This window comes from Amyelois transitella, chromosome 27 (assembly GCF_032362555.1).
Source record: "Amyelois transitella isolate CPQ chromosome 27, ilAmyTran1.1, whole genome shotgun sequence".
NCBI classification, from domain to species: Eukaryota; Metazoa; Arthropoda; class Insecta; order Lepidoptera; family Pyralidae; genus Amyelois; species Amyelois transitella.
The window spans coordinates 5,684,735-5,710,370 of NC_083530.1; the positions used below are offsets into that span (position 1 = coordinate 5,684,735).

General features: G+C 40.3%; 2 protein-coding genes across 2 annotated transcripts; one reads left to right on the top strand and one right to left on the bottom strand.

Annotated features, from left to right (window-relative positions):
* Positions 1-61: 61 nt before the first annotated feature.
* LOC106130454 (uncharacterized) lies at positions 62-6,758 on the bottom strand. Its single transcript, XM_060952038.1, has 5 exons — positions 6,438-6,758; positions 6,262-6,332; positions 4,623-4,767; positions 3,485-3,561; positions 62-2,822 (listed from the first exon to the last, which is right to left on the bottom strand). The coding sequence occupies exons 1-5, from the start codon at positions 6,477-6,479 to the stop codon at positions 2,171-2,173; spliced, it is 987 nt and encodes a 328-aa protein (XP_060808021.1). The 5' UTR covers positions 6,480-6,758; the 3' UTR covers positions 62-2,170.
* Positions 6,759-8,917: 2,159 nt separating this feature from the next.
* LOC106130381 (puff-specific protein Bx42) lies at positions 8,918-25,588 on the top strand. The gene is made up of 13 exons (XM_060951945.1): positions 8,918-9,000; positions 9,200-9,351; positions 11,332-11,489; positions 11,923-12,105; positions 12,487-12,566; positions 13,151-13,332; positions 16,406-16,639; positions 18,302-18,443; positions 19,579-19,712; positions 20,755-20,899; positions 21,547-21,646; positions 22,628-22,775; positions 24,359-25,588. Exons 1-12 carry the CDS (start codon positions 8,930-8,932, stop codon positions 22,763-22,765), a joined length of 1,719 nt encoding a protein of 572 aa, XP_060807928.1. The 5' UTR covers positions 8,918-8,929; the 3' UTR covers positions 22,766-22,775; positions 24,359-25,588.
* Positions 25,589-25,636: the final 48 nt, after the last annotated feature.

Consider the following 25,636-nt stretch of genomic DNA (forward strand, 5'->3'; position numbering starts at 1 on the left):
TTCTTACATAGCTTTACTTTTTTACTGAATTTCTTAGAGCAATTGAAAAAAAAAAACAAAATAAAATTGTATGTCATTTATTCCTGCTGATCACATCAATACAAGAAACATTCTCGCTTTTGTACCATTACATTCAATATGTACAGGGGTACACAAGATTTTATGTACCTACAAACTACATTTCAAAGGAATCATAAGATTATTTGGACCTCACACTTACGGTAGGAAGAATGAAATATTGTAGTAAAATTAACAGGCCTGACAGAAAACTTTTTACAGCCCAAGTCTCATTCGGGCAGTCCATTCATGAACATGTCTCTATTTTTTTAATTAGTATAAAGGCAGGTCAGTTTTAAAGCGATCCCGCACAAAGATGTTCCACAAGAAACTCTTAAGTCTTCAATCTGTACATCTTACACATGTACATAAACTATTAAAAGGTTTATGTCCTAATTCACATTGTCTAAGGTCTAAGACTACACTCACGCAACAAACGAAACAAAACACTTAATTCTATTATTGTGTAGGTAAACACTATTCTCCAAACAAAATGAGACTTTCTTTGTGAAAAAAAAAATATATTTGACATTTCAATGACAAATTTGAATTTACCGCATTTTTGTTCGGAACGGAAACCAGCAGCATTCTTCGCCCATTTACATTATAGATATAAATTGCGTATCTATATTATATTAAATACATCATCATTTACGGGTGAGACATATCACCCACACACTTTTTCACGAACATTAACAAAGCTCACATGTCTTAACTTCATTTATTTATTTCGTCGCTAACAACTCTCTCGATCTCCTGGGCTGTAATGCGTCTACGTGTGACATGATTTTGTAATGATTGAATTTGTATGAGAGGATTCAGATTGACGGTGACGCAGACGCGTCGCAGTGCGTTTCATCGCGTGTTTCATCTCGACACGAAAATGACGAGATGTAATTCTCGTCATTTCCAATAAAGATCTAAGTATAAACTTACATATGGAAAACAAAAACAAACTACACTGCGACCCTGTGTTGCAAGTGTTCTAAATTATTGCTTAACTTCGCGGGGTCCTCAAATACAAAGCATCTTACTATAACAATTTCGATAAAAAAAACTAATTTAAGATAGCGTAACAAGTACCTACTTGCAGTGACAAATGACCGTACTAGCGTTAGAAAAAAAATTGTTTCTTTAGTTAATATATTTTTTATCAACACATATTTCAAATCAGTAAAAAAGAAATTTCTGTATATTGACTTTAAAAAAAACTATTGTCAGGACATAATCACCACGAGAAACGAAAAATTTTACAAAACAAACATCTATTTTGCATACAGTACCGCCGTGTGTGAGTCAATACGGCAATAATGTGCAAGTGAGAGGTCATATTTATTTTAGAATCGTTTGATACATCTGGTCTGTGGCATGCTGTATTAGTTTTTATCACTGACCTCCACTTATTTACACATTGGACTGGCTGCTATCATTATAAATATTGTGCTGATTTTTTGGCGCTGAAGGCAGCTATGATTGTCCATGGAACTAAAATGAGTGGTGTGTGTAGAGTTTTACAAAACACACATTCTGTCGTATTTATTTGGCAATTTTTACAAATAAATTAAACAAAAAAAAAACAAAGTTTTAAAAAATTTAATCGATACCACAATCTGTCATGGTAGATTTGACATTTGCAATGAACATGAAAATTAGTTCTCGGGACAACCGCAGTGGCGCTTCAACTTGCCACATAAAATTAGTTGTCATTTGTACGTGTTCCGTACATATGTAGAGGTCAGTGGTTTTTATCCTAAATTTCGATTCACCCGCTACAATGACGCGCATTATACATACACAATTCAACAACTTATTCAGAGGTAAGGCTAGTCTATTTAAATAAAAATGTGACTACGGATATTTCAGCGTATTAGAAATTATGATATTTAACCTAATTGGTAAACAATAGCGCGGCAGACGTCATCCAAATTGCAATTTTTTCATAATAGAACAACATAAGGAATGATTCTCATTAGACCAAGATAGGCCCAATAATTCGTCAAATAACTATAGATACATTTCAGATTGTAAACAATTTTAAATATTTTTTTTTTTTCAGTAGCATCGAATGCAATTTGGATAAAGCCTTCCGCACAAAAACAAAACTTATACACATTCAGGTATCATAGTCTTCGTCGATCTGCAAATCGCCAGAATTTAAATAATCTATGCTCATAGTTGGAGCTTGTAACGGTTTAATTTCCTTTTTTACGTCTTTCCCCTTAGAATTTTGCCTACTCAGATGCGTTAGTAACTTCTTTTGTGTGTCCGGTTTGACACCTACAATGCTAGCGACAGATGTGTCTAAAACCTTAATTTCTGGCTTAGCGAAGTCTTTAGTGAAATCTATGTTGAGTATAGGAGCAACGGACGCTGTTGGCGTGACAGGAGTTAACGGAACGTTATTATATTGTTCTACGTAAAACGTATCTTTTGGCTCGAGTTTTGGTTCAACTAGAGTTAAACTAGTGTAGCTGGTCGAAGGTTGCGGGCTGTAAGTGGGGTTGACAGTTATAACGCTTTTGTGTTGTAAGTCGTCCGTTAATGTTTCTTGGTAGAAGTTGGGTCTGGGTATTTGGTCAGTTTTTTTAGATAAGTCTATCGCTAGGTCTGTGGAGACGAGCGTGGAAGTGGCAGTTCTGAGGGGGTCCGTGTCGGAGGGGGGTAAGCGGGTGTCGGGGAGGAGGGGTATTATTTTGACGTCACAACTGCTGGAGCTGTTCGAGTCTTCCCTGGCTATCCTGCGGGGCGCTGATGTGTCTGAAAACCTGAAAAAAATTGTAGGTTACGTGGTATAAATATCGAAAAAAACTAAACAGTTTTTTACTAGTCAGAAATACTGTTCCCTAGTGAAGTTATAAAAAACTAATATACAGGGTTATTTTTTATTTGTTAGAATCTTTTTCGCAGGTGAATCAGTACCCCAAACTGAACAACTTTTACTATGAGACCAAATCTATACTAATATTATAAAACTGAAGAGTTTGTTAGTTTGTTTGAACGCGCTAATCTCAGGAACAAATGGTTTGTGTTGAATAGACCATTTATCAAGGAAGGCTTTAGGCTATTTATTATCACACTGCAACTATTAGGAACGAAGAAATAATGGAAAATGCGAAAAAAACGGGGAATAACTATTCCAAGCGGACGAAGTCGCGGGCACTGCTAGTTATTTACATGGCAAAACAACGTTTCCCGGGACAGCTAGTACAATATATGAAACAGTTGATTTTATTTTTACAAGGTTGTTCCCATAGTAAAATTTGTTCTATCATGTGTACTGATTCACCCGTTAAAATGATTCTAATAAATTAAATATAACCCTGTATATTGGTTATACTAAGACGACAAATTATATTGCAGTCTGTATAGGACGCAGTTCTTCAATTTCACTTTAGTTCATACATTTTTCAAAATTTAATTAACATACCTGGAGGAATTTGGTGAACTTTCTGCGCTTATCTGTTCCTTCTCCTCTGCCGCTGAGACATCGGGAATATTCTTGACCTAAAATTAAAACCAAATGAATATTTTAATATTGATTTTCAATCACTGAATGTCATTATGTCAAAATGGCACCTCAGGCTCATCACATGAGAGGTGAAGCTGAGGATGTAACCTGGATTCCTCCTTGGTTCCTCCAGCCTCTAGTTTTCTATGAGCGAAAAACTATCGCTGTTTCGCTTTTTATTATGTCGTGAAACGGGACAGCTAAAGTTTTTCGCGCGATAAAATGGCGTCGCGCGTGCTATGCTACGGAGGCTGGAGGAACAAATGATTATGCCAGTAAACCTTATAGGAAACTTAGAGAAAGAGTTAACTACACTATGTATATATGAACATCTCTTCTCTCCAAAGCAAAGAAAAAAATCTGAAATAACGGTTTCGCTAAATAAATTCTTAAACCCCTCTGCTGAGAAGTTTGTTTCGAAGCACGCTATTAGCTCGCGCACGCGTCTCTGCCCGCGTAAAAATTACTCTGTTCTTCTCCGTACTTCATCCACCATAAGTATCTATGTGAAATTTCATGTGGATCAGTTCAATGGTTTTGATGTGAAATACGGACAAACAAAGACTTCCACATTTATTAAATGTAATTTTAACGTTTTCAACAAATAAATCTGAAAACTAAAGCTCACTTCTAATCCCAGACCAAGAAAGACATTGAGCCTGCGCTCAGTGCACTGAGTTCAATGGATACCTGAGCCAGGAGTCATTCATAATTATTAAGTATTTAGTAAGCATTAGCACTTAATCTGCTATTGTTCATTACTAGGCCATGAATAAAACTCAATATAAGTAAGACGTGCCGTGTGGTTCCCGGCATCACTAGAAAAAAGAATATGACCACTCCATCTCTCTCCCATGCATGTCGTAAAAGGCGACTAAGGGGTAGGCTAATAAACTTGGGATTCTTCTTTAAGGCGATGGGCTAGCAATGTGTCACTATTTGAATCTCAATTCTATCTTAACGCCAAATAGCTGAACGTGGCCTGTCAGTCTTTACAAGACTGTTCTGTCTACCCTTCAAGGGATATAGACGTGATTATATAAGTAAGACAACTTACCAGATCTTTAAGGAAGTCGAACCTGGACTCGGCCAGTATACACTGCTTGACGTGTGACGGGCTGAGAGTCTTCGCGTTCCTCGCCACGGTCACCTGCTTCGCTTTAGTCAGGAGGGACTCAACGAACAACTCCAGAGTTCGAGGTGTTCACATCAATATGGGTCGGTTAAGGATGTATTTGACTCAAACATACCTACATACATAAAATCACGCCTCTTTCCCGGAGGGGTAGGCAGAGACTACCTCTTTCCACTTGCCACGATCCCTGCATACTTCCTTTGCTTCATCCACATTCATAACTCACTCATTTTGACTCAAAATGTGAAAAAAATTAAATAATTTTTTTTTTGGACAAATTACACAGATTGAGTTAGCCTCGAAGTAAGTTCGAGACTTGTGTTACGAGATACTAACTCAACGATACTATATTTTATGATAAATACTTATTTTGATAAACATCCAAGACCCAGGCCAATCAGAAAAAGTTCTTTTCTCATCACGCCCTGGCCAGTATTAGAAACCCGGGACCTCCGGTGTCACGGACAAGCGTAATACCGCTGCGCCACAGAGGCCGTCAAAGAAGAAGCACTTATTTTAAAATCTATAAACAGGACAAGTCAAGTGTGGACAAGTTGTTATTAGGCAAAGTGACTCCCTCCTAACCTGCTTATTGCCAAAACTTAATCTACCTAGTGCTTTTGTAAATAAGCGAAATATTAGTTTGCGTCATCCACTGGAATCACATCCTATTTATGTATGTATTTACAACTTTATTGCACTAAAAAAAATTTACAAAACGTGGACTTAATGACGTTTGGCATTCTATTCCAATCTACCCGCTGATCAAACAGAAAAAGTATTATCCTACTAATATTATAAATGCGAAAGTTCGTTAGTATGTCAGGGTGTCAGTATGGATGTTTGTTACTCTTTCAGGCAAAAACTACTGAACCGATTACAATGAAATTTGGTATGTGGGTAGCTGAAGACCGAGAATAACATATAGGCTACTTTTTATCCCGAAGACCCTGCGGGAACGATTCCACGCGGACGAAGTCGCGGGCGTCCTCTAGTTATTCCTATTCTTAAGTACAAGACTCTTCATCCATCAGATGCCATGTGGTTCCTGGCACTTAAGAATGGGACCACTCCATATTTGTTTTCCATGTTTGTTGTTAAAGACGACTTTGAGAAAGAAATAAAACTGGATTATTTTTGTAGGTGATGGGCTAGCAACCTTTTAATATTTGAATCTCAATTCCAACATTGAGCCATACACACAGCTCAAAATGGCCTTTCAGTCTTTCCAAAACTGTTGGTTCTGTCTACCCCTAACAGATGATTACATGTATGTATGCTATAAATTAAATGTAATCAGTGACAGGGATATATGACAGTCATATGTTCATGTTATTTAAAACAAATCATATATTTAGTTAGTTCTATCAATAATCCCAACATGGTACCTAAGTATTGATTGATTTTAGACTATAAATTAAAGTTTAAGCAGCTCAACTTGTTTTAAATGTAGATTTCATGAAATTTTGGGTAATTTTTTAACCCAAATTGTGTAAACATACCATAATTTTTGGTGATATAAAATATCATACATAGTGTTTATAATTGAAAAAGGATATAGATTATGATTGGCACAGCCTGTGCAACTTTCCCCACTTCCTCATCGGTCTGCATAATCTTCTTGATCCTCCCCTACAAACAAACAATGGCATTTCTATCGTCATCTGATGAATTTTTGATGAAAACAATGATCTGTTTTTAATTGTACACAACAGTATAGGTCCACTTTTTACTCACGGCTGGAAACCTGGCGTTGTATTTCCTCTTTTTTGATGGCATGGTAAATATCCGTTCACTTCAACGCCAATTAAATAATAAAATAAGATTACTTTACCCTCAGACCAATATACTTCTCGCGCATTTTTGAGGTTAGAAAAGAGAGACGTTCACAGCCTACTTCATTTATATACGAAAATCTGACAGTTTCTCTTCTTCCCATTTTTTATTTCTATCTCGTTTATATGCCCAAACGCCACTTTTAATTACCTACTTGTTTATATTTACACAAAGAAAATATTCAAAACCTAAATAAAATGTACCATATAGATTAAAGAATCACCGTTCGTAAAAAATAAAATACAATAAATGTTTTTGTTGTCGCAAAAATTAGGTCTAGTTTTACTTTTCATGCCTGCCGCAAATAAAAAAATTTTTCGTTTAAAAATGCAATTGCCAAAATGATCACTTGTTGACAGATGACACACGTGTCATTCATCCGTCATAATAAAGTGTGAATCTGGAGAAATTTCTGGTAGTTCCGTATACATATAATGTACATCAACACAATGTTAGGAAAAACTTAGACTCTTTCAAAAAAGTAGGTGAATGTACTAGTAGATCACTGCGGAACAATTACAAGTTGTCGATCCCAGCACATCGGCTGGCTAAGGTAGGGAAATCATTTCTGATTAATTGTATAAGATTTTATAATAAATTACCAAAAAGTGTTCTTGAAATGAATGATAGAATATTCAAACAGTATATTAAAGTTGAGCTTTGTAGGAAAGCCTATTACAGCACGGAAGATTATATTAATGATAAACATGTGTGGCCCGAGCTGGACATAATGGCCTCTTAAATGCTTGTGTATTTTTGACATGATCTTGACATAATTTGTACAGTATGTACATATTTTATTTTATATTTATTTTATTTGACGAAATATTCGTATTGACATAATCAGTTCTACATTCATACATGTTTTTTAATGTAGACAATGTGCATTCGTCCACGATTTAGATTTAAGAGATCTATATTTGTAAATTGACGTCCTATGAAAATGCTGCAGTGTAGTTTGTTCCGCCGCTTCTTCTACACATGCGGTAGTAGTTATAATTAGATTTAAGTTATGTGACGTCAATAAGTGATACCTTGTATCCAATTTTGAAAATAAATCTATTCTATTCTATTCTATTCATCTTTTTCTTCAGTTTACTTCGCATACATTTAATAAAATATAAAATTCTATCAGTAACTGTGTTACGTAAGAAGGGAAAACATATCACTGTCCCTTACAGATATTATCTGGTGATCAGCTGGATAGCTAATAACATACATACATACATAAAATCACGCCTTTTTCCCGGAGTGGTAGACAGAGACTATATCTTTCCACTTGCCACGATATCTGCATACTTCCTTCGCTTCATCCACATTCATAACTCTCTTCATGCACGCTCGGTGGTTTCGAATACTCTTGACGTGACACTTTGCCAGGACGTCCTTAATTTGATCAAGATACGTTCGTCTAGGCCTTCCCACTCTGATCTTTCCCTCCACACTCTCCATATATATCTGCTTGGTCAACCTGCTTTTATTCATCCTCTCCACATGACCAAACCATCTCAACATACCCTTTTCTATTCCTGTAACTACATTTTCTTTCACATCACAACATTCCCTTATCACGCTGTTTTTTATCCGGTCACTCAGTTTCACACCGATGATACTTTGTAATTGCCTTATTTCCAGTGCATTTATTCTGCTTTCGTGCTTCTTTTGCCAAAACCAACTTACATTAATGTCGGGACCAACACGCCCTATGCTATAATAATATAGCTAAATCTGACTTAAATTGTGGCGGGAGCGATGCTTTGAGAAAATAATTTTCCTTATATTTTGTTTATATCTTTTCGGGTACATAGGTACATCACGAGGTAAACATAAAATCATTGCTTTTTCTCGGAGGGGTAGGCAGAGATTACGTCTGTGGCGACATCTCTACGCCACATTATCAAATCACACAACGACTGTCAATCATCGCGAAGAAATTGACGCGCTCAACCAATAGCAGCGAAGAATCTAAGACGCGATTTCAAAGATTTCACGGATTGGAGCCATATATACAACCTCCGACACAACATCGTTGGAGCCGCGGTTCCCCAGGCATAACACCTAGCCTGGCGGATGATCTTCCCTTTGGTGGCGGTCGAGCCGACTCATCGCTCCCGCTACACGTCTTTCCACTTGTCACGATCATATCCTTATTCCTTCTTTTTATCCATGTTCATAACTCTCTTTATACAAGTTTTTTGGTAAATAAATAATTGTTAACCAAAAAGAATCTAGGGGTCTTGTATAGTCAGACTACGATTGAAATGAGACAACGACCATTTGATATCGAAACCATTTATTCAAAAAATTAAAATAATAAAGGAATCCTAATTGAACCAGCGACAACAGAAGAACTGTCATGTGTTTTGACAGTTTAGATTTGACTGCTCTGCTCTATGTACAATTTTTGTCTATGTTGTATGTGTAATTTAAAGTATTTTAAAGCCAAAATGTCGTCTCTGACGAGGTGAGTTTATTTATTTTGTAATTATTTTAATATAAATATAATGATTATTTTGAAGTCATGTTCTTTACAACGTTAAGTATTACAACAACAATTTATATTTAAGCTAGTATCGACTCAAAACAAAGTGTGATTTCTGACCAACCACTGACAACGCACCTTGGTAGCCCGTGTTTGATGATTTTGTTTTGCTATTTTCCAGCCTTTTACCGGCTCCAACACAGCAAGTGTGGGACCGTGATGACGAGTTCAAGGCGAAACGTGTCGGTAGTGCCTTAGTGGTGTCCCAGAGTAGCGTACCGCCATACGGGCAAAGGAAAGGTTGGGTGCCCCGCAATGAAGAAGATTTTGGAGGTAAATGCGCCGTGTTGTATATGACTTATAGGCAGTCAAGTTCTACTGCACCCGTTTAAATGTATGTAGCTTGTAATTTTGACACAAACTAAAAAAAACCTTGTTGAATAGAATGTTTACTTATTTAACTGGGCTTAACTCTTAAAACGGGCCACCGCCAGAGAGGTTGGGGAGGGTGGGGGAGGGTTTGTACGACCCCCCCAAGTATTTTTTTTTGCCGGAAGCCCCCCTTTTTTATATGAATTTTTGAAAATCTTAAAAATTGCACTAAACAACGCAATATTTTCGGTTTGTCATTGTAAACTGTGTTAATTTAGTATTACATAATTAGTTTGTCCATTAAACATGTACAATACATTAATTAATATATTTTAGCACAAAAAATAAAGTCAAAACTTTGCTTAAAAGTAAAAACAAAAAAGACACTAACTATGAACAGAACGCAATCCACCGTTTCGGTTATGTGCTACTGTCATCTTATCTACTGAAAGTAACTGTCAGTAAATGGACAGCAGGGGGGCGCAGCCCCCCGGCACGGGGGGGTCGGGGGGTGGTAGCCCCCCGCAATGAAAAAAACAAATAGGTCACAAACCAAACTTGGTTCGGTTAGGTTAGGTTGGTGTAAACCACCAAAGCGGAGCGAGCGGAGCGTTCAAACTGAGTAAAAAAGTCTAGTATAGGTTAGGTTAGGTTTAACTCACCTTCATCCCTTTCATCCCTTCTTACTTTCCCCCCCCTTGCCCATCTGGCGGTTAATGACCTTGAGCACACTTTTTATATGAAAACTTTAAAAATTCGTAAAAAAAATACTATAGGCTTACGGCAAGGGGGGGTCACGGGAGGGGTGGTGTTACACCCTCCCCCATCCCCCTCCCCCCTCCCCACCCCTCTCCGGCGGTGGCCCGTTTCAAGAGTTTTACCTTTATAGGTCGCGCGGTGGTTAAAGAACGCTCGGAAAAAATAGTGGGGGCAAACGGCGCATGTGTATATTCGCGCTCAAAAATGCTAAGGGAAATGTTTTTTTTTTAATTTATTTAATACTAGCTGTTGTCCCGCAACTTCGCCCGCGTGATTTTCCAAAAAAAAGTAGCCTATGTTTTAACTCGGTTATTTAACTATGTATATCCATATCTTATAATATACTTATAATGTTAGTATGGATTTTGTGCCTTATAAATACTTATAATCCCTACTTATATTATAAATGCGAAAATGTGTATGTGTGTATGTATGTTCAGTTTTCACACTTAACCTGACCTGGCTGAACCAATTTTGATGAAATTTGACATAGTTATATTCAACCGTGGACGGACATAGGGTAGGGGCGACTTGTACTGTTTGAGAATTGATATATTATTTTAAGTTGTCGCGTACAAATACGATAAAACAATTTGTGCGCAACAGTACCCAAGAGACACGGGACGCGCGAACTCAACGCGGGAAGTAAAGAGTGACTAATCCACCAATACGTGTCGCCGTCGGCGCACACCCGCCCCCCCTCTCTCCTCGTCCCACCTAATAGACCTAAAAATTGATCACTGCGCATGCCCCTTCTACTTTTGCCGAGCGTTCTTAAACCACCGCGCGACCTATAACTGTCTATGTGCACAGCAGCTATCCAAGATGTTTGTATGCTCAGTGTAATCTTTAGTCACAGCTATGCGAGTGAGGCACTGATATTCTGCTCTTTATTATGTTGAATGAATACAGCTTACAATTACGGTGATGGAAAACCTGCACATTCAGGCAACTGTATAACCATGATCATAAAAGGTTTCAGTTCCCCTGCAAAAGCTGTCAGATGGAAGTCACTTTATATACAAACTTGACTTATCCATTGTGCGCCTTCGGCTCCCCACCAGAGTGGTGACGATATAACCAGGACTATAGCCAGGAGGAAGATGATAAAGTTAAGAAAAAAAATTGTTATATCCACATGTTAACTGAAACATGTTGTGCTTACTGAAACTTCGTTTGCAGATGGAGGGGCGTTCCCCGAGATTCACGTGGCACAATACCCGCTGGGTATGGGAGCGCGGGGCAAGGAGAGCACATCCAACGCTCTAGCGGTGCAACTGGACGAGTCTGGACATGTGAAATACTCGGCTATAGCTCGACAAGGACATAGTGCTGATAAGGTATGTTAACATCAATTTTTTAATGATCATCATGAGATTATTAAGGTCAGGACATCCCTGATTTGAAAAATATATCCTGAGAAACAGATTTAGTCATGTGTATATCCATTGAGGTAGACAGAGCCAGGAGTCCCAGATTGCTAGCCCATCACCTATAAGAAAAATCCTTAGTTTATTAGTCTTTCCCTTAGTCGTCTTTTACAACATCCATGAAAAGGTTATGGAGTGGTCCTATTTTTGAGTGCCGGTAACTACATGTCACTGTTGAGAAATAAATTTTTTGAAAAGGCTTACTTTGTGTAATGTGTAGCTAACATCCTTCTCCCTTATAAAGAAAGAAAGAAAGAAAAATCGTTTATTTGGTACATTAACAAAATATAAATTGGAATTAGTGAATTATCACACCTCTAATTAAAGAAATCTTTATTTTCAGATTATCTACTCCAAACTGACAGACCTCCTGCCTTCGGAGGTGTTGGCCGAAGACAACCCGACTCTCCAAAAGCCGGACGATGAGGACATCCAAGAAATTACAGAGAAGACGAAGCTGGCACTGGAGAAACTGACTAACGCTAAGATTTCTGCTGCGATGCCTGTTAAAGCTGCTCCCAAAGCTGTGAGTTGATATTCCTTTTTGTTAGGGGTGTAATGCCGAAGGACTCCGAATTCCTTGCGGGGTAAACAGTAAAGAACCTTAAAAAACTAAAAGGTTACGTCCAGCTGTTTTGCTTCAAATGGAACTGAGATTCAAATAGTGACAGGTGCAAGCCCATCGCCTAAAAGAAGAATTCCAAGTTTATAAGCCTACCCCTTAGTCACCTTTGCGACATCCATGGCAGAGAGATGGAGTGGTCCTAACCTTTTTTCTATTGGTGCCGAGAACGACACGGTGTGTTATGTATCGTGTTAAATGATGCTGCTCTAAATTCAAATTCGTGTTTTCGAGCAGCGATAGAACCAATCATTAAGTAGCACTGATAGTGGTTCATGTTTTCAGGCGCCCGCGCAGTACATCCGCTACACTCCGGCGCAACAAGGGGGCGCGTTCAATTCCGGAGCTAAGCAGCGGGTTATCAGGTTAGTTTGTTTGTTTCTTAAAAATAATTATTGTAAATTTTATTCTGTGTCCTGGCTTTAGTTCCGGTTGCATCCTCACCACTCTGGAGAGAAGCCTGGGGTATTCCTTTGACCATGGATCCTAGATTGTGCGAGTCAGCAGTTTTACACGAAGCGACTCCCGTCTGACCTCCACAACCTTTGCAGGGGAACCTAACTCGTATTGGATTGATCATGGTTACACATCCAGTAGCCTGAATGTGCAGGTTTCCTCACGATGTTTTACCTCAACGTAAGAGCATTGGTTAGTTTTAAAGTAAGCGTAAATGTAAAAACGTAAATTTATTCCATTCGGATCCAGGGGATCAGAATACACAATTCCAATTCAAAAGTTTTATTCATTATTGTTATAGAACACTTAATAATTGTCATATCTTTTGGTTACACAACATTGGTTGACGTCAAATAAATTACTTAAGATAAGCTTACCGCAGTGCAGAAGAAGCGGTAACAAACTGCACTGCAACATTTTCTTCAACAACGTCAACTTTACAAACATAGAATAGAAATAGAGGATGTGAACAGATCTTTCAATTCCCCCACAGGATGGTAGAAGCCCAAGTGGACCCCATGGAGCCCCCCCGCTTCCAGATAAACAAGAAGATCCCGCGGGCGGCGCCTTCCCCTCCAGCGCCGGTGTTGCACTCGCCCCCCAGGCGGGTCTCCGTCAAACAGCAGAGAGACTGGAAAGTGCCGCCGTGTGTGTCGCACTGGAAGAACGCTAAAGGTGAGTGAGCTCTGATGCTGCTGAATGTGGATGATGATGGGGTCTTAGAATTAATTAATTCATATGAATTAGTTAATAACGCGTAGCTAATTAATGTCATTGTAATTAAGAAAATTTTGCCTTAAATGTTTTACATTATTATAGGATACTTCATATGCTTAAAAATTGTCGAATCTTTTGATTTCACATGATAGGGATGTGGACTGTACTCAAATAAGTATAAAATTTTACCACAAAAAGGTAGTTTCTATAGTAAAAATAATAAAAAAACACAATATTTTCCTCAATAAACAAGGGATCATTTTTTTATTTAATAAAATGTAATTAAATATTTCACCCTCAAGTCACGTGACAATGAACACCAATCAAAATTCGTGACGTCACGCGTTGCAATACTTACAAGAATTTTCGCTGTCAAGTATTATGGTGATTTGCGTCCGATTTTCTTTTTGAATAAATTTTTAAAGGTTTTCCCATAATAAAAAGTGGATATATTGAGGCAGATAGTTCAAATTTGCCGTGTGGTTTCCGGCACTAATATAAAAGGATAGGACCACTCCATCTTTCTCCCGTGGATGTCGACTAAGGGATATGCTTATAAACTTGGGATTCTTATAGATGATGGGCTAGCAACCTGTCTCTGTTTGAATCTCAATTCCAACATTAAGTCTTGCGCCAATCTACGAGCCTAGTCTCGAGCGTGCCACCTCCGCCATGGGGTTGGGCGACCACCAGGTAATGGCTAGCCTTACCCTGGCATGCGGGGCTCAGCTGGGGCGGACATTATTTTTCCCTTGCGCCTCGTGGGGATCGCATGGCTGCAAATTTTAAAAAGCACCTAAGTGGTGGCGATGGTGCCCTCACCCCATCACGTTCCTGGCGGGAGCGGTATGCGGTCTGCTGAAAGCCGCTTTGCGACGATGAATGTAAGAGGAGGAATGAAGGATAAGATTGAGGAAGTATGCCAGATGATGGATGGAAGACGTTTGGATGTGTTGTGCGTGAATGAAACGAAGCGGAAAGGATGCGACGCGACGCAGCACGGCCCTTACACGGCGTATTGGTCTGGAATTTCCAGTACCAGCCGAGGCTGTCAAGGGGTCGGTCTAATTCTTTCTGCACGAATGGCTGAGTGTGTGAATGAGTAAGAGTGTGTCAGCCCTCGCTTTCTTTGGATTAGGCTGAAAGTTGGAATCACTCGGATCTTCGTTCTAGGTGTTTATGCACCGTGGGATGTGGGTTCGAGGGGTACAACAACAGCAAAAAGAGAAGACGAGGAGTTCTGGAATAGTGTAAGAGAAGTATTGAAAGTTACCAAGCCAAATGAGAAGATTATTATGCTAGGTGATTTTAATGGATGGGTGGGTGTAAAGCGTGATGGATATGAAAAGGTGCTTGGTGCGTGTGGTGACGAAAAGGTGAATGATAATGGAAGAAGTGTATTAGAAATTTGTCTAGAGTGGGATCTTTTTGTGTCGAACTCAATGTTTCGACATAAAAAGATCCACACCTACACAAGAGTGGAAGGTATTTTAAAAAGTATGATAGACTTTGTGATTGTAGATGAAAGATTGAAGAACAAAGTGCTGGATACCCGTGCATATGGCGGTGCTGGCATTGACTCGGACCATTTACTGGTGATATCCCGGATAAGGGGTATCTTCAATCGCTGGCGGCAAAGGGTTAGGGAGCAAACTAGCGCTTTAGAAAGAGTGAAAGTAGAAAATTTGCAAGATATGGATGTAGGCAAGAAGCATATTAATAGACTGAAGGATGAATTTGAAGATTTAGATGAGATGAGCGATATTTAAGATGGATGGAAGGAATTTAAAGAAAGAATTGTGAAAGTAGCTGTTGAAGTGTGTGGTGTAAGTAGAAGAAGAAAAGGAAAAAATCACAAAAGTGCGTGGATGAGTCAAGATGTGCAAGAACTTGTGCGAGAAAAGAAGAAAGCATGGCTGGATTTGTTAGCAGCAAAAGCTAACTTGAGAATGCAAAAGGTTATGGATGAAGATGTGAATGAAGCACGTAAGGAATATAAAAAAATGAAAGATTTGGTTAAGAAAGTTGTTAATAGAAAGAAAGAAGAGTATAAAGAGGAATTTGATAAAAGGCTTTCAGAAGACTTTCAGTCAAATCTGAAAGTAATCTGGCAATCCGTAAGATCAGCCCGAGGAAAAACTATAACCAGAGAGCTGACCAGTATCAGAAGCCAGGATGGAAGCGTTGTGAAAGGAGAAGAATGTGCGCTAAAGATATGGAAGGACCATTTTGAAAGTTTATTTGAAAAAAAAGGAAGGAAACAATAAAGATTTCTGCTATAAAAATGAAAAGAGAATGCCATGGAAGGCGAAATTGAAATGTTCGAAATTAAGCATTTAAGAGTATGAAAGCGTGGAAGGCTGCTGGGTATGATAGAGTGTCGGTCGAGATGCTAAAAGCAGGAAAAGGCGTAGAAGTTAGTCAGTTGTACTGCCTTTTCTATTTGTGTTGGATCTTTTGGTACTCGGCCGAAGCGGCCGAGTACCAAAAGATCCAACATCCAAATCCAAAAGATTGGTGTATGACTGTTATCGTGCCACTTTACAAAGGAAAAGGGTCACAGCTGGACTGCAAAAATTATCGTGGTATAAGCCTGCTTAGCGTCGTCGGCAAATTTAAAAGGAAATGGTGTACTGATCAGGTCTTTTCATTGCGATGCATAGCCGAAAAGTTTTTGGCCAAGAGTCAAAAAGTCTATTGCTCATTCGTAGATCTGGAAAAGGTCTATGACAGAGTTGAGAGGAATGAATTGTGGTCAGGATTTCTGTCTCTTAATACGAGCACTGAAATCCTTATATGAGGATTCGAGTGCTTGTGTCAGGATAAACGGAGCGCACGCTGAGTGGTTTAAGATTGAGAAAGGCGTTAGGCAAGGATATGTGGCGTCACCGTGGCTGTTCAACCTATTTATGGATAGCTGTTTGACAGATTTATGTATGTATGTACATATCTACCATTACAGACTTAATGTAATGCGATAGTGTATAATCAAGCTGCCCTTGTTGATTGAGCAATGCGTTCCCTCGGGCAGGCTACACGATCCCGCTGGACAAGCGGCTGGCGGCGGACGGGCGCGGGCTGCAGCAGACGCACATCAACGAGAACTTCTCGAAGCTGGCGGAGGCGCTGTACATCGCGGACCGCAAGGCGCGCGAGGCGGTGGAGGCGCGCGCGCAGCTGGAGCGGCGCCTGGCGCAGCGCGAGCGCGAGCGCAAGGAGGACCACCTGCGGGCGCTGGCGCAGCGCGCGCGCGACCACCGCGCGGGTACTGGCACACTGACACACTGACACACTCACACACTGACACACAGCTGGAGCGGCGCCTGGCGCAGCGCGAGCGCGAGCGCAAGGAGGACCACCTGCGGGCGCTGGCGCAGCGCGCGCGCGACCACCGCGCGGGTACTGGCACACTGACACACTGACACACTCACACACTGACACACAGCTGGAGCGGCGCCTGGCGCAGCGCGAGCGCGAGCGCAAGGAGGACCACCTGCGGGCGCTGGCGCAGCGCGCGCGCGACCACCGCGCGGGTACTGGCACACTGACACACTGACACACTCACACACTGACACACAGCTGGAGCGGCGCCTGGCGCAGCGCGAGCGCGAGCGCAAGGAGGACCACCTGCGGGCGCTGGCGCAGCGCGCGCGCGACCACCGCGCGGGTACTGGCACACTGACACACTGACACACTCACACACTGACACACAGCTGGAGCGGCGCCTGGCGCAGCGCGAGCGCGAGCGCAAGGAGGACCACCTGCGGGCGCTGGCGCAGCGCGCGCGCGACCACCGCGCGGGTACTGGCACACTGACACACTGACACACTCACACACTGACACACAGCTGGAGCGGCGCCTGGCGCAGCGCGAGCGCGAGCGCAAGGAGGACCACCTGCGGGCGCTGGCGCAGCGCGCGCGCGACCACCGCGCGGGTACTGGCACACTGACACACTGACACACTCACACACTGACACACAGCTGGAGCGGCGCCTGGCGCAGCGCGAGCGCGAGCGCAAGGAGGACCACCTGCGGGCGCTGGCGCAGCGCGCGCGCGACCACCGCGCGGGTACTGGCACACTGACACACTGACACACTCACACACTGACACACAGCTGGAGCGGCGCCTGGCGCAGCGCGAGCGCGAGCGCAAGGAGGACCACCTGCGGGCGCTGGCGCAGCGCGCGCGCGACCACCGCGCGGGTACTGGCACACTGACACACTGACACACTCACACACTGACACACAGCTGGAGCGGCGCCTGGCGCAGCGCGAGCGCGAGCGCAAGGAGGACCACCTGCGGGCGCTGGCGCAGCGCGCGCGCGACCACCGCGCGGGTACTGGCACACTGACACACTGACACACTCACACACTGACACACAGCTGGAGCGGCGCCTGGCGCAGCGCAGTGTACTGGCACACTGACACACTGCCATACTGACACACTCACAAACCTTCGCATTTATAATATTAGTACAATCTGATCTGATCGACTGACGTCCATCGAACACCGCTCGGTCCCCAGGTACTATTAGTGTTATCCTTCGATTCGGATAGCGCATTCAAGAAGATGAGAAAAACAATCATATTATCTATCTCTACTAATGATAAAGCTAATGATAAGATTAGTAGCTTTCTATGTTTGTAACGAATAAACTCAAAAACTAACTGAACCAATTTTGATGAAATGACGTACACAGTTGGAATAAACCGGGTGAAGCCACGGCCGGCCGCTAGTGTTTACATAAAATTTACCTCTCGGCAATATCGATAAATTATTTTTTTTTAACCTCCTTCAAAAACACAGGAATTCTCAATTCAACCGTATTTTAATAATTTATTTTCCACTTTACAAAGGTGAACCTTTACATTATTTTATAACTAGATTGTATACATTTAATCGAGTAACTATTCTCCCTTCAACCAGGCATTCGCGGCCCGGAGGACGAAGAACAAGAGGAGGCGGACGAGAGCGGACTCACAGCGGCCGAGAGGGACAAGCTGAGGGCGGAGAGGCACAAGGATAGGCAGAGGGAGAGGAACATAGCAAGAGCGGCGCCGGACAAGAGGTACACACATACATGTGTTCATGTATTTATCCCTTACAGGACAGACAGAGTTGACAGTATCGAAAAGATTAAAAGGCCACTTTCAGCTGTTTGGCTTAATGATAGAATCGAGATTTGAGGGCGGAGACACAAGGATAGGCAGAGGGAGAGGAACATAGCAAGAGCGGCGCCGGACAAGAGGTACACACACGTGTGATAACGTATTTATCCCTTACAGGGCAGACAGAGGCGACAGTCTCGAAAATACTAAAAGGTCACGTTCAGCTGTTTGGCTTAATGATAGAATTGAGATTCATATAGTGACAGGTTGCTGGCCCCGTCGCCTACAAGAAAAATACCAAGTTTATTTGCATATCCCTTAGTCGCCTTTTACGACATTTATAGGAAAGAGATGATTGGTAATATTGTAGTGCCGCAATTCTGAAATTATAAGAAGACAAAAGTCATGATTCTATTTTTGTTCTATTCTCATATTTTTTTTTTTATTATAAATATGCTTTTGTGTTCAAACTTAAAAATTGACATCAAAATTAAAAATGTAACGTGATGGTGTACGATCTTAACAAATTTAATTGTAAACAGGTTTAATTTTGCATGTACTTAAAGTACTTTTAGTTTGTTTGAACGCGCTAATCTCAGGAACTCGAAAAATTCCTTTTGTGTTGAATATAGACCATTTATCGAGGAAGGCTTAAGGCTATATAACATCACGCTGCAACTATTACGAGCGAAGAAATAATGGAAAATGTGAAAAAAAACGGGGAAAATTATTCATCCTTGAGGGCTTCAATGATGCCCAAAATAACTATTCCACGCGGACGAAGTCGCGGGCACAGTTAGTATTTTATATACTTTACAGCATAATATACTGCAAAATTGTTAGTTCACTAAATTGAATTAGAAAAAAATGTATACATATATCGATAATCTGCCTGTCCTGGTGAAGGGTCAGGTCAAAAGTGCCCGAAACCGCCGAGCTTGCATGAAGAGAGTTATGAATGTGGATGAAGCAAAGGAAGTATGCAGGGATCGTGGCAAGTGGAAAGAGGTAGTCTCTGCCTACCCCTCCGGGAAAGAGGCGTGAGTTTATGTATGTATGTATATATCGATTGTTAATTTGTATGTTTGTCCGCAGATCTAAACTAGTGAAAGACCGTGAACGCGACATCTCAGAACAGATAGCTCTAGGGCTCCCGGCGAAGACGAACCAGGGCGGGGAAGGCATGTTCGACCAGAGACTGTTCAACAACAGCAAGGGAATGGACAGCGGTGAGCGTTGTATATCTACACTAATATTATAAAGAGGGAAACTTTGTTTGTTTGTTTGTTTGGTTGTAATGAATAGGCTGAAAAACTACTGGACCGATTTTAAAAATTCTTTCACCATTCGAAAGCTACATTATCCACGAGTAACATAGACTATATTTTATTTTGGAAAAAAATAGGGTTCCGTAATATATTTGGATTTTTCGGACACAAACTGAAAAAAATCAACCAAAAAGTTACTTATTTTGCGTACGCTGCCTAAACTACGAAAGATAGAACCATAAAATGTTTTAATTAATTGTAGATCTTAAAAATATCTACAAAAAAGTCCGCGACACACTACACCTATCTATGTCGAGTGAGGCACAACAACCACATTTTTATTTAAAAATCTTTAATTTTGTTTGGTCTACATTTAAACGCGTTTTCTTTACTCATGCTATTAATCCTTATCAAAATAAATAATTTCATCAATAAGTACAGTTTATGTTGATAATATTTGGTCTTCGAATGATTAAAATTGGACGATTGGTTTTGAAGTTGTGGTGAAATTAAAATATTACGATTTCTGCTGCACGGCCCGTTGCGAAGTGAACAAGACTTAGTTAGCCGCTTTGCGGGCGGTCCTTTAGTTAGTTCTAATAGAGATATATTTAGTATCGGCTGTGCATCCGTGCGAAGCCGGGGCGGGTCGCTAGTATATATATATACTAGCTTTTGCCCGCGACTTCGCCCGCGCAAATGTATTTTACATTATAAGGATACGCCATAAAATTTCATGTACTTACAATTGTTCGACGTTCAAGTGATAACGTATTTTCTTACATCATTGTTATACATACATACATACATACATACATAAAATCACGCCTCTTTCCCGGAGGGGTAGGCAGAGACTACCTCTTTCCACTTGCCACGATCTCTGCATACTTCTTTCGCTTCGTCCACATTCATAACTCTCTTCATACAAGCTCGGCGGTTTCGGGTACTTTTGACCTGACCCTTTATCATTGTTATAACAAAAAAAAATTCACGTTTTCCCCAGGTTACGGCGACGACGAAGCCTACAACGTGTACGACAAGCCGTGGCGTAACCAGGACTCGGTCGGCGCCCACATCTACCGGCCGAGCAGGAACGCCGACAAAGACAATTACGGCGGAGACATGGACCAGTTGGCTAATACCCGCAGGTATAGTATACCACGTCTATGACCCGTGCGGGGTGGGCGGAGACAATTGATGATTTAGATAGATAGATAAACTTACTACTACTGCTTATTGCACCATAAGAAAAAGTGAAACAGAAAACATTATTTACTTTGGGATAGGTATAAAATATACTATGAAATTTTCGATTTTAATTTTTTCGCATAGTTCCATCCATACTAATATAAATGATACAAGATTTGTACGATAATCTTGACTGCCCTTATAATTTGCATACATATAATCAGGTCTCTATCCCTTGCGGGGTAGACGGAGCTAACAGTCTCAAAAAGACTGGAAGGCCACGCTCAGCTGTATGGCTTCATGATGGAATTGAGATTCAAATAGTGACAGGTTGCTAGCCCGTCACCTTAAAGAAGAATCCCAAGTTTACAAGCCTATCCCTTAATTGCTTTTTACCAGATCCATGGGAAAGATTTGGGAATGATTCTAAAGGTTTCTAAAGTGCCGAAAACTACACGATTCCATTTATATTTTTACAGGACAAATTACACAGATTGACTTATCCTCGAAATAAGTTCGTTACTTGCGTTACGAGGCACTAACCTCGACTATACTTCATTTTACTATATACTTATAACTTGACGGATAAAATATTTTTTTTTCTCAGATTCGTAGCCGACAAAGAATTCGCGGGCACCAGCAGTAACAACACTCGAGCCGGGCCTGTGCAGTTTGAGAGAGACAACCCTAACGCTAGAGACGAACCGGTGACATATTTTATTACTATATATTTTTATACTATCTTCTTATATACAGGGTGACTTTTAATTCAACTGCATAAATTTAAACTGTTAAGTGTACTTATCTAAAGGATATTTAAAAACGTTAAAAGAAAAATATCGGTTCATATTTCAGAAAGTACGAAAAAAAAAAATTTCTATCATGCAATTTGATAGAATTTTAATCTCAGTGTTATGAAATTTAGGTTGAATGTCGCAATGCGCTATGGCCATGCGGAGTTCAGTAGATAGCGTAAACGGTTAGTAACCATTTCGCACTGTGAATCTTGACACTAGAAAAATAATTAATTTTTAAGACATTTATTTACATGTTTAGTTTTAATTTCTTTTTTGAGGGTTCTTTAAATGTGAAAATGATGACGTTTAATTTAAATAAAAATAGGCTCAAACTGCTCAGAAGCATGGGTTTAGTCTATGTTTAAAAGGATGCAGTTGTTTTAAATGTCACCCCGTATAAAATTCTCGTGTCACAATGTTCGTTCCCGTTCTCCTCCGAAATGGCTTGACCGATTCTCACGAAATTTTGTCAGCATATTGAGTAGGTCTGAGAATCAGCCAACATCTTTTTTTCATACCCCTTAGTGATGAGGGATGTGCACCTTTAACATTTTTTTTTACTAGAAATTACTTTTAAAATATATTTATATGGCAAAACAACGTTCGCCGGGACCGCTAGTACATACATACATAACATACATACATAAAAATCACGCCTCTTTCCCGGAGGTGTAGGCAGAGACTACCTCTTACCACTTGCCACGATCTCTGCACACTTCCTTCGCTTCATCTACATTCATAAGCTTCATGCAACTTCATTTTTGACATATTACACAGATCGATTTAGAATCCTCGAAGTAAAACAATCGCCGTTAAAGCTAGTGTTTTATAGTATTCCTTTTTGACAAATTACACAAGTAAAACAAATAAACAAACAAACAATTTCCCCAGCCCCGACAACAAACGGAGGCGGACTTCGACCCGTTCGGCCTGGACCGGTTCCTGAGCGAGGCCAAGCGCGCCGACAAGCCGGGCCGCAAGCGGGAGCACGAGCGGCCGCACGCGCTCGGGAAGAAGCGGAGGGAGTAGGGGGGGGGGGGTGAGTTTCTCTATTTTATTTTATTTTTTTTGTCAAAATACACAGATTAACGAGTTACGTAGTAACCCAACTATGGTATATTTAATACGAGTAATAAATGACCGCACGCCCTCGGGAAGAAGAGGAGGGAGTAGGGGGGGGGGGGTCTCTATTTTTATTATTTTTTTGTCAAAATACACAGATTAACGAGTTATGTACTAATCCAACTATGGTATATTTAATAATAAATGACCGAACGTTGTTGGGAAGAAGAGGAGGGAGTAGGGGGGGGAGGAAGTGAGTGTCTCTATTATCATTTTTTTGTCAAAGATTGAGTTAGCCTCGAAGTGAGTTAGTATAGTATATTTAATACGAGTAATAAATGACCGCACGTTGTTGGGAAGAAGAGGAGGGAGTAGGGGGGGGGGGGGGGGAATGTGAGTGTCTCTATTATAATTTTTTTTGTCAAAGATTGAGTTAGCCTCGAAGTGAGTTAGTATAGTACCTATATTTAACACGAGTCATAAATGACCGCACGTTGTTGGGAAGAGGAGGAGGGAGTAGGGGGGGGGGGGGGTGTCTCTATTTTTATTATTTTTTTTGTCAAAATACACAGATTAACGAGTTATGTACTAATCCAACTATGGTATATTTAATAATAGTGAGTGAGTTTGAGACTTGTGTTACGAGTAACGAGATTCTAAGACTAAGTTACTACTAGATTAGACCCAACGATGGTATATTTATGTGGTTCCCGGTACCAATAAAAAATTAAATAGGACCACTCCATCTTTTCATCTCCAGGGTGATCTAAGAGATAGGCGATCTTTTAGACGGTGTGCTAGCAACCTGTCGCTATTTGAATCTCAATTCTATCATTAAGCCAAATAGCTGAACGTGGCCTTTTAGTGTTGCCTCTGTCTACCCCGCAAGGGATATAGACTTGTTTATATGTTAAGTTATTCTAAGTGTAACAAAGACTTTCCTGAAAAACCGTTCAACGAAACGCGAAATAATCACATAATCTACATCTACACTAATAATAAAGAGGAAAGATTTGTATTTTTGTATGTTTGTGTGGAATAAACTCAATACTGGTCCGATTTTAATAAAATTTGGCACAGATATAGAATAGACCTTCAAAAGTGACATAGGCATAAATTTGTTTTGAAATAAATTAGTTTTCAGGTAGATTATTCAACATTCATAAAGTAATCCGGGAAAAAAGCGCTACCGAAAATCTTTCCGTGCGTGCGTTTTACGGAGATAAACTTTGTCCTTTACAGCTCAGTGATTGGATAAATAGATTCTGAAATATCGTGAAATTAAAAACACGCACTCCAAAAAATATTATCGCCTGAGAGAAATGTTTATTACTCTTTGTTTATTTCAAAATATAAAACACAAAAAAAAGTCCACCCGGGCGAAGCCGGGGCGGGCCGCTAGTACATACATACAAACATAGATAAAGTGAGAACCACCTTTTTTTAAAGGCGGTTAAAAAGAAATCAGAATACAATAATCATTCTACCAACAATACTCTAAACTTTTACAAACTTCCTACGCATATAAACTTCTATAACGTATACTATCTTCTTTTGCAGATTTGGACATTCATAGTGCGTTGGGTGATATTGCAAAGACAATTGTTTCAAGAATTTTCTTCCTCCTGGCTATAGTCCCGGTTGCATCCTCACCACTCTGGAGAGGAGCCCGGGGTGTGCCTTTGACCATGGACCCTGGATTGGGTGAGTCAGGGTTTTACACGAAGCGACTGCCGTCTGACCTCCGCAACCTTTGCAGGGGAACCTAACCCGTATTGGATTGATCATGGTTACACATCCAGTTGCCTGAATGTGCAGGATTCCTCACGATGTTTTCCCTCACCGTAAGAGCTTTGGTTAGTATTTAAACTAATGTACATAACCTCGAAAATAGTAATTGGCCGAGGTGGGATTAGACCCTGTGCCTTTTTGCGCATCGTGCGTTTTAACCGACTTATTTCGACCACCGACGCCCTTGACAAGTGTTTCAAGCATCTCTATAATACATACATATAGTCACGTCTATATCCCTTGCGGGGTATATAGAGCCAACAGTCAAGAAAATACGGAAAGGCCACATTCAGCTGTATGATGAAATTGAATGTATATGCCTATGGGTAAAAAGATGGACCTTTTATACCATGGTGTGCTGGATCGAGTGATCTTGAGCAATTTAATATTTTTTGTATTTATATGGTTGACGCTTCTGATCTAATAAATAGTTTAGCTTTTTGTAATTATAATAAATAACAATAAATAAAGAAGAACCGCTGTATTTTTTTCGCACCATAGACACATTTTTTGTTCATATTTTATGGTTTCATAGACAAAGTTAATGTATGGATACAAAGTTTTTATACAAACGTACTTTAGTTGTAATTTCCAAATGAAACATTGGAATTTGATGGAATTTCGTCAAAGTTGATCTTAGGGAAGAAAAAGTAAGTTGGTGAAAACTTGGCAGACTTAACCTTCATAAATATAATAAGAAGATTCATCACTTGTTCAGTCTAGTCCCATAATAAATTTTTTCTGTTCTTAAATCTGTGGTCGATGCCAGAATATTTGTAAATCAACTCTATTACACTACATTAAGGTCATATTTCCAACGCATTATGTGAGTCAGTGTATAATAACTTTATTTTTAAGTAGATGAAAGTCATTTGTTCAGTTAGATAAATGATTTTAAGTTTGTAAGTTAGTTGTTTAGATATGATTTCGATTTTAGACATTACGATATGAAGTGTACAGATAAAAAAATAATTCAATAAATAAGTTAAATAAGTTGCATTTTGAGTTTTTTTTTCAGACATGTTATTCCTACTCACCTGATTGTCA

What these genes read in the sequence shown, in the direction of transcription:
- LOC106130381 (XM_060951945.1), top strand. Translation starts at nt 8,930, where the DNA reads ATGTACAATTTTTGTCTATGTTGTATGTGTAATTTAAAGTATTTTAAA. An exon ending in AAGGACATAGTGCTGATAAG is followed by an intron (nt 11,490 to 11,922) that starts GTATGTTAACAT and finishes CTTTATTTTCAG; the next exon opens with ATTATCTACTCCAAACTGAC. An exon ending in CAGCAAGGGAATGGACAGCG is followed by an intron (nt 19,713 to 20,754) that starts GTGAGCGTTGTA and finishes CGTTTTCCCCAG; the next exon opens with GTTACGGCGACGACGAAGCC.
- LOC106130454 (XM_060952038.1), bottom strand. Translation starts at nt 6,479, where the DNA reads ATGCCATCAAAAAAGAGGAAATACAACGCCAGGTTTCCAGCC. An exon ending in CAGGCTGTGCCAATCATAAT is followed by an intron (nt 4,768 to 6,261) that starts CTATATCCTTTT and finishes ATTGATGTGAAC; the next exon opens with ACCTCGAACTCTGGAGTTGT. An exon ending in TCGACTTCCTTAAAGATCTG is followed by an intron (nt 3,562 to 4,622) that starts GTAAGTTGTCTT and finishes TTTTAATTTTAG; the next exon opens with GTCAAGAATATTCCCGATGT.